At 43.0% G+C, this 12,299-nt stretch overlaps 1 protein-coding gene across 1 annotated transcript in view; it reads left to right on the forward strand.

The window, feature by feature from the left end:
* The window catches only part of CACHD1 (cache domain containing 1), a 66,252-nt gene that overhangs the window by 35,723 nt on the left and 18,230 nt on the right, over positions 1–12,299 (forward strand). The window contains exons 7-14 of the mRNA XM_010007965.1: positions 350–499; positions 1,603–1,836; positions 4,526–4,675; positions 5,140–5,263; positions 5,699–5,816; positions 7,341–7,509; positions 9,576–9,718; positions 10,657–10,838. Coding sequence (XP_010006267.1) covers positions 350–499; positions 1,603–1,836; positions 4,526–4,675; positions 5,140–5,263; positions 5,699–5,816; positions 7,341–7,509; positions 9,576–9,718; positions 10,657–10,838 — 1,270 coding nt within the window. The remainder of the gene's footprint in view (positions 1–349; positions 500–1,602; positions 1,837–4,525; positions 4,676–5,139; positions 5,264–5,698; positions 5,817–7,340; positions 7,510–9,575; positions 9,719–10,656; positions 10,839–12,299) is intronic.

Genomic DNA, 12,299 nt, shown 5'->3' on the forward strand with positions numbered 1-12,299 from the left:
ATGAGCTTTAAGGCACCTTCCAACCCAAACCAGTCTGTGGTTCTGTGGATCCTGCAGATGAAGCTGGTGGCAGAATATGGTTGTAAGCAGACTGGTGAGGCATTGGAATGTGCTGCCCAGGGAGGTGGTGGGGACACTGTCTCTGGAGGTGTTAAAAAACGAGTAGAAGTGTTTTCAGGAGATGGTTTAGTGGTTAGGGGTGGTAGAGTGGATGGTTGGACTTGATGATCTTGAAGGTGTTTTCCAACCTTGATGATTCTGTGATTCAATAAGGACTTTTCTTACCACAGTCCTTTCCTGAGTTAAAAATCTAATACACTTTCTGCTGTAAATACATAATTCTTTTTAGATACCGATATGGTCATCATTTATCTCTCGGCTGGGATTACATCCAAAGATTCCTCAGAAGATGATAAAAAAGCTACTCTCCGTGTCATCAATGAAGAAAATACTCTCCTCAATAACTCAGTCATGATTCTCACTTATGCACTTATGAATGGTGAGCAATGTTTTTGTGTTTCCAGTGGAGGGAAATCCACTTTCATTGTACAGCTACTTGATTAAGCTCATCCAAATGCAATTCCATGCCTCGTTGGAAGCAGTTTGTTAATGGGTTCTGGCCTCTGTAATCTAGAGGCTGCACCCAGATGTTACATTTTGGTGTGTAAAACTGTGTGTCACAATCTAGGTGCTGATCTATCTACAGTGCAGCTGCTCAGGATATAAAGTGTTGTTGCCTAAATTGTCTAGTGGCAACCAGACTGTTAAATTTTTAACTATTGCAACTGGAAACCTTCCTGACACTGCTCGTGTTTCCTGCTGCAGCCAGAGGAAGAGTGTGCATGATTCTGTCTTTGTCATTCAGGAGCATGAATGTAACATCAAACATCATCTGAAGTGCTTTGATAACTTAGGACCCAACTTAAGAATGGGGTTAAATACAGAGATCACACACACAGCAGCTTGGCATTCTGTGCTTCTTCCAACAAGGCATTTTCAGTAAGGAGGTTGTGTCTCATATTACTAAAAATTGCACAGGGACTCCAGCCAAGGAAACCAGTGCTTCACCTGATGTATCATTTGACTGTAAATTTAAATACTCATTTGAGACCTAATATGTACAAAAGCCTGTGATTTATCTGCAGGAATTGAGCCTGGGACTTAAGTAAGATGTGAAACTTTAATGTTTAAGCTAAAGAACAAAGCCTGTTATCTCCAAGGGTGTGTAATAGGCTCCTGGTCCTTGATGTGGACTAACCACCAGTGGAGAACAAAGAGCTGTCCTGTGGATTTATGGGTCACATAAGTCTTTGCTAAAAGAGCTTTGTTTAAAGTGCTGATGTGAACAGTATGTTGAATTTCTGTACCATGCAACAGTATGTGAGGCAATCTTACTAATTTTTGCACTAGCTAATTACCTTTCCTAAAGCCATACTCATCTTTCATCACTTTACCTTATCACTTAAATAGTATATTCAGCCAGTAGCGTAGTATGTGTGTCATTTTGCTTTTACTTACAGTACTTAGGAGTAAGATGCAGAAGTCTTGATGGAAATGAAGCTGCTTCTATCTCCTTCTTTCTGTTCCTCACATCTGTTGCAGAGGGAGTGACAGGTCTGAAGGAACTGGCCTTTCTGCGGGACCTGGCAGAGCAGAACTCGGTGAAGTACGGGGTGCCAGACCGAGCAGCCCTGCCTGTCACCAAGGGCAGCATGATGGTCCTCAACCAGCTGAGTAACCTGGAAACCACTGTGGGCAGGTTCTACACAAACCTCCCCAACAGAATGATCGACGAGGCGGTCTTCAGCCTGCCCTTCTCGGATGAAATGGGAGATGGTAAGTGCCTGCACTGAGCTGAGGTATAAAAACATAGCAGGTTAGGTTCCCTGTATTTGCATGTTCTCAAATATGCTGTAGTTTTATGAGATGATGGTTTCAGGTGTGTTCCCAAGGCAAATGTAAATTCAGCCTTTCATGCCAGTAGGTTTTTTATCTGCAGAAGGTCTAGTTATGAAAAAAGTGGTAATAGGACATGGAGCAGATAGATTTAGGCTGGATTCTTAGGGGTGAAATTTGTTCTTATGTGTGAGTACGTATACAGCATCCATAATTTAATTTATGGAGATAAATTCTTTGTACTTGAGGGGAGCAGTCTTGTCATGGTGAAATGAGAGCTGTGGCCATGCTGCACCATTGCAGTTTGTGATTTCAGTACTTCTCTATGTCTTGAGGTCTTACAGGTAGGCTCAGGGGATTGCATAAGTCCTTACAGTGGAAGAGAGAAAAAGTTCTCATCGTTTGAGTCTCCCTTTCTTGTGGAGCCATGCAGGAATCATCTTTGCTGCTGGAGTACTCTTTTTTTCTGTCCTTGAACCCAAACAATGGCTCATCACAGCTGGTTCAGCGTCCGTTCCTGCTGCTGGGCTGTGAAGATGAGGATGTGGATGCTGGCAGTCAGACCTCTGCAAGAGCTTATTAGTTAACACATTATTAATCATTATCCAAAATTTGCTATCCTTAGCTTTCCTTTAACTCCAGCAGCCTTGGTTAACCCCCAGCCCTGGGCAGAAGAGGAAGCCTGAGCTGGCTCATGCTGGCCCAGACAGCCTGGAGCAAGAGATACACTCCATTTAGTGGAAGCCTGTTGACAGTTTTTCCAGACTGTGAATCTATCCTGAAGAATATCTTAATGCAGCAGATGTCTGCAGTCTGCTTCTCCCATCAGTTTCTAATTTATGCTGATGTGGTGGGAAGGTGCATGGATTTGCCCTTTTAGCTTAAAATTAATGGCTACATTAATGATTACCATGTGTTGAACTTGATCTGATCTCACTGCTACATCCAGCAGGGGAGAGGCTGAAGGTGTTGAGACTGATGGAGGCTTTGGGTTTACCCCTCTAGCTCTGGGGCAGCTCACCCAGCATTTTTCTAGCATTGTTCCAGTGCTCTTAAAGAGATGGGACATCACAGTGATGTTAGGAAATACATACAGCCCCAAACATAAAAAGGACTTGGAGCTCCTGGATAGAGTCTAGAGGAGGCCATGAAGATGCTTAGAGGGATAGAGCAGCTCAGCTCTGGAGACTGTCTGAGAGACATGAGGGTGTTCAGCCTGAAGAAGAGAAGGCTCCAGGGAGACCTCATAGCACCTTCCAGTGCCTGAAGGGGCTCCAGGAAAGCTGGAGAGGGACTTGGGACAAGGGCTTGTAGTAAGAGGACAAGGAGGAATGGATTAAATCTGGAAGAGGGGAGATACAGGTGAGACATGAGGAGGAAATTCTTCAGTGTGAGGGTGGTGAGAGCCTGGCCCAGGTTGCCCAGGGAAGCTGTGGCTGCTCCATCCCTGGAAGTGTTCAGGGTCAGGTTGGATGGGGCTTGGAGCAACCTGGTCTAGTGGGAGGTGTCCCTGCCCATGCAGGGGGGTTGGATCTAGATGATCTTTGAGGTCCCTTCCAACCCAAACCAGTCTGGGATTAGTGACTTCATAGTGCTTTGAAAATTGAGCAAATTCTGTACTACTTCATTCAAGACTTAGCATATTTTTAGTATCTGCTGGTATGCAGGAATAGTTGAGGGTTGTGCTGAATAGTTTTCAAGGGCTGCTGAGCTCAGCTTGCACATTTGCTTTGTGTATTGAGACCCAAAGCAAGTTTAAGACTATTCCTGAGCAAACCCCTCTGAGTCAGAACGCTCACCACTTGCTGCCTTTCCTCACCTGGCTAAGTGAGCTGTGTTCTGTCTCTCTCAGAAACCCATATCCCAGCTTAATGGAAAATCTAAGCAACAGAAGGATTAGAAATTGTGCAATAGAGATTTGTCTTGCATAAATTTCAAAGTGTACTTCAAAGCTTCTGTGTGCAAATGAACTTTATATTGGTTTGGAGGGAGAGTCATGGAGTTTCCAAATCACAGTGGTGTAGAAAGTAGGAAAAAGGAAGTATTACCAAAAGTTTTTACCTCGGGCACAAGCTACATCCCAAACCAGTGGGTAATTATGGGTATGATTCCTGGTACAGTGATCACACTAGAATTTAATTAAGGAGTGGAGGTTTAATATTCTGCATATGCAATTAGATGAGCAATAATTCCTCCCTGTTGTTGCTTCACAGGTGCAAATTCTCTTCCTCCTCCCCAATTTTTTAACTTGCCTTAAATGATGTTCAAGGGACAAAATACTGTCTTGACTTTTCATGCAAATCCATTTCTTATCTGTAAGGCATCCTCTTGTAGACTGACAGAAACCCCAGGACAGTACTTCTGTTTTTTAATACATTGAATTAATGTGCCCAGGTCATTATCAGAAACACAAAATTAACTCATTAAGGAGAGTGGCTAACAACAGCCAGGCAGGACAGAGAACCTGCTCAGCTTCCCTGCAGGTGTGCCCAGCTCTGTCCATATCTCAGGCAGGAATGCAAGATATAATTTAACTGTATAAAATGATAAAGTGAATGCTTTGTTTCCACTAAAAATAATTAAATGAATGTGATTGCTGATGGCTTTATGTTATTTCTCTTATTCTAAGGCCTGATAATGACTGTCAGTAAACCATGTTACTTTGGAAACCTGCTGCTAGGGATTGTTGGAGTAGATGTTAATCTTGCATATATCTTGGAAGATGTCACCTATTATCAAGACTCTTTGGGTTCCTACACTTTCCTCATTGATAACAAAGGTAACTTTTTGGCTCAGATCATCCCTTTTAGTCCCACTGAGATCATAAACCATCAAAAGGAAACTCACAATTCACATGTCTCTAAATAGTCTATAAGTAATGAATGATAACATTTATTGTAAAGATGTTTGTTTGGTTACTTTTGCCTGAGAGTTGCCCGAGACTGTAGGTGGATTCATGATAGGGGTTTTCTTTGTGTGGGGCAAAGGGCAAAGCTGGTGTGTGTTTGTGTTCAGCTCCTTTCCTGTGATCCCAGCCTCTTATTGCTTCATTCTTTTAATTTGCAACTTAACAAATTCTTAGTTTGCAACTTTGATAATACTGCTTGTTCACTTCCTCTTGTTAAAGCCGTTTCACGAACTCTGTGTGGTTACTGGATGTATTACTTGTATTTCCAGCATTATTGAGCACGTGCTCAGCTGTGGCAGTGCATTTATGGTGTTGGTTTGTGTCTGTTGTTTTAGGGTACACTCTGATGCACCCCTCCCTTACCAGGCCCTACCTGCTGTCTGAACCGCCGCTCCACACAGATATTATCCATTATGAGAACATCCCAAAGTTTGAGCTGGTGCGCCAGAATATCCTCAGGTAAGGAATCTGAGTTGCAGGTTCAAACATCAGGCCCCTCAAAGTATTTCTAGAGGATTTTGAAGACAATTTAGGGTAAATTTCCTTCTCCATTCTGTATACTCAGATGGATTCCCCTCCCCCCACCCCCCCCAAATGTAGACCAGTTCTGGATTGGTTTTTCTTCCAATTTCCTTCATTTATCCCCTGGTTTGCTAAGCAGCAGTTTCCACAGCTGATCTGGGGGATACTCTTTCTAATGTCTCTCCTCCATGTCAAGATTTTCCATTATTTGGTCTGGCTTTTTCTTTGGCCTTTCTGTTATCTGAATGTTTTAACTCAAAACATGCCTTTTCAGCATATGTACAGTTTTTGTTCACCTAAGATGTTTTGGGTTTTGCTTGGGAGCTCTCTCAGTGTTTAGTAAAAAGCTGCATGTTTTATTTGCCAATCCAGCATCCCCCTGGGCAGCCAGATCATTACGGTTCCTGTGAACTCTTCACTGTCTTGGCATGTAAACAAACTGAGAGAGGTTGGAAAAGAAGCCTACAATGTCAGCTATGCCTGGAAAATGGTAAGGAGTAGAAGTGGCACTATGGCAGGATGGCATTGAGTGAGTTCAGATACTGAAGAGTGCCTTAATGTATTGAATTTAGTGAAGCATGAAGCATTGCTCTATACCGAAGTGTGAGGCAAATGTGATGTACAGTCACATGGAGGTTATCAACCTCATACTTCCCTAATGGAAGTAAATCTATACTGGTCTGGATCTCATGCTAACACACAAATCCCTACCAGAGACCATGTTTGCATCTGGTGCTGAGGCAGTGTTTAGTAATTCTTTTGCTTAATACTCTTGTTATGTTTGGGACAGAGTAGTATGAGCCATTAATTAATACAATTGGGAAAATGTCAGCTTCTTATTCTGATACTGTCTTGTTTCTGAACTGGATCAGTACCCAGTAATGATGTTTGCTGTAATTTAACACTTTCCTTACAAACATTAGTCAAATTGAAGCTTTCAGTGAAACTGAGTACAGGCTGTATTACCAGTTGTAAGAGCTTTAAGAGAGCTTTTAGCAGCTGTCTTCCTTTCTTCAGTGTAACTTTTATATCTGTACACTAACCAGGGATCAAAATGGAATGTAAAGTTAAATACAATGCAGGTGAATTTCACTGATGCCAGAAATAATTGCCTACTTTTTTGTGCCAAAAAATTCAAGAAGGTACTTGTGGATCATTTCAGTGTATTAAGTTAAATCCAACTTAAAAGATGAAGCTGAGCAGTTTAAGGATATTTAATCTGTCATTGTGTAACAGGAATTCACATAGGGGAGGGTATCTGGAGCTAATTTTCTAGTGTTGTAATGCTACATTAAGTATCAAACACCTTTGCAGAGCAGCTGGGCAACTCATGGTTAGCTAGTCTGATGTACTATAGGATACATAAAATGTACAAATCAGTAAAGCATGTGACACATGCAGCACACAATCAAGAATGGTAATAATGAAGTCTTATTTTTGAGAGTTAATTTCTCTGTGTTCTTCACAAATGGAACACCAGGGTGTTTTTATTAACTGAGAACCTGCTAATGACACTGCAGAAGGTACCTGCAAAGCAGTGTTAGAAATTGTTGCTAATTGAGCAACAAAATAAAGGTCTTAATGAAATCTTTTTCCCTGAAAACAATATTTTTGTTTTGTGCACAGACTGTGGAAAAGTAGGGGTTTTGTGGCTCTGATAGATCCTGGCTGGTTGCAGACTGGCATGTGGCTGTATGGGACTGAGTTCCAGTAATCAGAGCACTGAAGACAAGTGTCTCTACCCTGCATGGAGAATGACAGGGCTTGACAATTTTATCTGCATAGTCCTTCTCTGTTTTCTGTGGAGTCATGTCCATATTAGCTGCTTTGAAAAGGAATTGTCTGTTTTCAGAGACTGGGAACTGTGGTCCCTGAGTGTGGCAAAAAGTGGTGCTGCCTTCCAGAACTGGACAAGATGAGCAATTTCAGGAAAGAGAATGAATGCTAAATAGCAAATAAGTTCTATAACACCTTCACCTTTCTCTTTGTTTGATGACTGGCCAATGTTTTTCAGGTGCAGGACACATCCTTTATTCTGTGTGTTGTGGTGATACAGCCAGAAGTACCTGTTAAACAGCTGAAGAACCTCAACACTGTCCCCAGCAGCAAGCTTCTGTATCATCGACTGGATCTGCTGGGCCAGCCCAACGCCTGCCTGCACTTCAAGCAGCTGGCTACCTTAGGTAGAGCTTCCCTGTGGTTCATCTGGACCACCTCCTGCATGTTTCTGTAGAGTCTGGCAGCAGAAAGTGAAAGTCCTCTCACAAAGCTCTAGAAATACTCTCCTCTTGAGGCTTTTCTTTCCAAGGCTGATTTTCTTATCAGCTGTTACCTAGAGCTCTCTGTTGGTCACAGCTCCCCTGCTCAATGGTGAGCACTTACATGGTTCTTGCTCACCACAGTGTGAGATCGGTGCACCCTGAGCCTGGCTCCATCAAGGTCCCAGAAACTGGAGTTGGGGGACTGAGAGAGCTCAAAGCTAAGTCCTCTTCTCTAGGCTGTGTTGACAAATAACATAAGTAGGATGAAGTCCCAGCCAGTTGTGCAGGGGTACTTTTTGACTTTGGATTTTTGCAGCATATTAATTGCCTTAAGCATTTAATACCATTGATCCACGTGAAGTCAGAAGTTAAGTCTGCTGGGGGAAAAACTGAGAACTCCTGTGGTGTGGTGGTTTCCAGACCCTCCTGACCTGCTTAAAAATTCTTGGGTCACTGAAACATTCCTACTTTTGATAAGCTAAACTGATTCTGCTCTACCTGACTCATTTCAGGCTCAAACATACTGGAAAGAGGGAGTGTCTGGAGCAGCTCTAGTGTCTGGAAAGTATAGAGAACTTAAAAAGCATAATGTATCTTAAGAACATGGATTTATTTTTTTATATAAACTTCACAAGTTGCAGGCTTTCCTATTTACACATGAATCTTGGGGGTTTTGCTAAAATCTGTGCTGAATTATACAAAGTTTTGAATCAAATGCTTTTGTTTGTAGCAAGGTTTGAAGGTCTCATGATGGATTTGCAGCACAGTTGTGATATTTGCTTGGCTAAATTTCAGTGCCACAAATAGCTAAGTGAGATTAGACTAGAGGAGTTAACGAGGAACTTGACAAAGTTACAGAAATTGCTTTCCCGATTATTTTTTTTTTTTTTTTTTTTTTAAAGATAGGGTTTTTTTCTTCAATGTGGTTCCTAGTCTTGATTAACTTATATCCAGAAAGTCAAGATATAAATGGAGAACATCCAAAAAATGCAGTACTAAGCTGACAAGTATAAAAAACTCCATGCAAAGCAAAAAGCAATCACATCAGAATATCTGGTCTGGGAAGCAGATGAAGGACTGTAATAGAAGTTCCTGAGTGATGACTGCAGTACACATGGCTGCTGGAGGGAGGGTGATGTGTTTTAGAGGAATGTGAATAAAAGCAGAACACATATTCCAGTGACATTTTTCCTCTGGAGACCATTACACGTGGGGAAATAGGATTCGATGGGCAGATACTCAGAGAAGGTGTTATTCTCAGCCTTCAGGCCTGCATCAGCATGAGCATTTTTCTTTTTAAAATGAAAGAGCTGTCTGGGATTGCAGTTTCTGCATGAGGAAAGTTTACTTTCTTGTCTACTGAAAGTCACTCCAGACAGCAACACTTCTCTTGGGAAGCTCCCATTCTGTGCTTGTAATTCTCCAGTTCTTCATTATCTGCAACTGGAAGTGCTCAATTTAGTTTTCCTCTGCTGTATTCAGCCTAAACATGGACAATTAATTTCTTCTGCTTTAGCACTTGAAGAGAAAACAGCCTCTATAATACTTCAAAAAGTAGGAATAATAACAACAATAATTATTGTTATTGTTGATGTTGTTGCTAATAATTGTTGTTATTATTCAGAAGTTGTTCAGACCATGAGAACAAGGGACTGAAGCCCACCAAACAACACCAGGAGATAAGAGTAGATGGACTAATTTTGTGACTTCTCCATTTTGAAGCCAGAGAGAGAGCTCACATGCAACCTAAGTTTTGTCAGTGCCTGGGAAGGCAAGTTGTGCTGGTTCAGTGCTCTGGTTTGGGTGGAAAACTTCACCTTTCCTGCCCTCCCAGGGTGCACCCATGACCTGAAGGAGCCGTGTGCTTTGCATACTGCAGTGTGAGGGAGTGGAGGACCAGGCAGAGACCTGCTTGTGGTCTGAATGTGTTTACTGGGCAATATGTGCAATTCTTTGTCCTAAACTTTCTCTCATTTTGGTGTTTTTAGAAAGCCCTACAGTCATGCTCTCTGCTGGCAGCTTCTCTTCTCCATACGAACACCTGAGCCAGCCCGAGACCAAGCGGATGGTGGAGCATTACACTGCCTACCTCAGCGACAACACGCGCCTGATTGCCAACCCTGGCCTCAAGGTCTGTCCTCTTGACATCCCATGCCTCCATCCAGGAGGGGAGCACCTGAAATGTGGTGCTCAGGGGGCTCTGGAGTGGTATCCCCACACCTGGAGAGATCATAGATATAGATCATAGTTGGGGTTGGAAGGGACCAAGTCCAACCCCCCTGCGATAGCAGGATCACCTAGGGCAGGTCACACAGAAGCACATCCATATGGGTCTTGAAAGTCTCCGGAGAAGGAGACTGCACAACCTTTCTGGGCAGCCTGTCCCAGGGCTCCATCACCCTCACAGTAGTTTTTCCTCATATTAAGGTGGAACTTCCTGTGCTCTAGTCTGTGTCCATTGCCCTTTGTCCTAACACAGGGCACCACTGAAAGGAGACTGGCCCTTCCCTCTCGACACCCACCCTTTGTAAGCATTAACGGGATCCCCTCTCAGTCTTCTCTTCTCCAAACTGAACAGCCCCAGGTCTCTCAGCCTTTCTGCATAAGACTGGTGTTCCAGTCCCTTAGTCATGGTCATGGGCTTCAAGGCCCAGGAGAGAGAAGAGATGGGGCTTCCTCCCCAGGAGGAGGAAGAAAAGTTAATAAGCAGCTACTGAAATAACCACTAGAAAATGTAAAACTACAGTAAATTCTTAGCAGAAATATCTTTGTGTTCTTAGGCATATACATGAGACATGCCTGTTTGGTGTGCGAGCAGGGCAGTATTTATATTTACTTGAAGTAAAAAAGCAAACTCTCAAAGCTCCAGAGCTAATGACAGCAATATTTCATTATAATAAGCTTTTCCTTTGCTTGGAATGTGCCTGATCCATCTGATGTGAGAAGACTTGAACCAAGTAATTGAGTTTAGATGATCTGCGATGGCTCTCGAGGAAACCCCGCGAGCAGCTTATTATCTTTCCATTCAAGTCCTGGAGGAGCCCTGCTAGGCCTGCCTTTGTTTTGCAGTTCTCTGTCAGAAATGAAGTCATGGCTACCAGTCACGTCACAGATGAATGGATGACACAGATGGAAATGAGCAGCCTCAACAGCTACATTGTGCGCCGTTACATAGCAACCCCCAATGGGGTGCTCCGAATTTACCCCGGTTCCCTCATGGACAAAGCATTTGATCCCACCAGGAGACAATGGTGAGTTTTTAGGCTCCTGTTATCAAAGCTTTTTGGATAATCTTGGAGGGCAAGGAGACAAATATTTGGTATGGATTTCATAGCCTGAGGGTTCCTCGTGCCCAGCTACAAAGTCTTTAACCAGAAACGTTTCCATTGTGGGTAAGAGGCTCAGTGCTTAAATGCTGCTAGTTACAACCCTGAGTGGTTCTAAACCTTTTAAGTGATAGTTCCTGTGTCATCTCCCTGCTATGGCAGATGGGAATATAAATATTCAGAAAATGAGTCATCCCTTTTAGGGATTAGCTGATTTGGGAGGATTTTCAGCTCCCTCTGCCATTTTTGGTCGTTAATATTTTAGTCCTTTTGTTTGTTTGTTTACAGCAGATTTCCTTGCTAATTGAGAGGAGGGATTTGCTGGCTCGACTGTGTGCTGTTAATTATGCACTAGCATCTGATTTGGAAAAATATTTGTATACATTACAAATCAGAGCCTGCGACATGAGAGCTCTGGAGGGTGTTTGGATGTGGGTGCTTGGAGAGGAGCCAGCTGGGTGCTGCCACCCAGCCATGCTGGGAAAGGCAGGAGCCAACACTGCATCCCAGCCCTCTGGCTCTACAGGGAATGCTCTGAATTACTCCTGGCACTGGCTGAGTTGATGGTAGCCAGATTGGGGGCTGTTTTGAGATGATGGATCTAAAATAGGTATGAAAATACAAGTTTTTTGGAGATAAGCTAATGTTTTCCTGAATTATATTTGAAGAATATTCTGATAGATACTGTTGTGGGGATGTCAAGCTGTGACATGCTGGAAGATTTTTATTTGATTTGTCTCTCAGCCTTTCTGCATAAGACTGGTGTTCCAGTCCCTTAGTCATGGTCATGGGCTTCAAGGCCCAGGAGAGAGAAGAGATGGGGCTTCCTCCCCAGGAGGAGGAAGAAAAGTTAATAAGCAGCTACTGAAATAACCACTAGAAAATGTAAAACTACAGTAAATTCTTAGCAGAAATATCTTTGTGTTCTTAGGCATATACATGAGACATGCCTGTTTGGTGTGCGAGCAGGGCAGTATTTATATTTACTTGAAGTAAAAAAGCAAACTCTCAAAGCTCCAGAGCTAATGACAGCAATATTTCATTATAATAAGCTTTTCCTTTGCTTGGAATGTGCCTGATCCATCTGATGTGAGAAGACTTGAACCAAGTAATTGAGTTTAGATGATCTGCGATGGCTCTCGAGGAAACCCCGCGAGCAGCTTATTATCTTTCCATTCAAGTCCTGGAGGAGCCCTGCTAGGCCTGCCTTTGTTTTGCAGTTCTCTGTCAGAAATGAAGTCATGGCTACCAGTCACGTCACAGATGAATGGATGACACAGATGGAAATGAGCAGCCTCAACAGCTACATTGTGCGCCGTTACATAGCAACCCCCAATGGGGTGCTCCGAATTTACCCCGGTTCCCTCATGGACAAAGCATTTGATC

Source organism: Chaetura pelagica, unplaced genomic scaffold (genome assembly GCF_000747805.2).
Source record: "Chaetura pelagica isolate M959 unplaced genomic scaffold, ChaPel_1.0 scaffold212, whole genome shotgun sequence".
NCBI lineage: Eukaryota > Metazoa > Chordata > Aves > Apodiformes > Apodidae > Chaetura > Chaetura pelagica.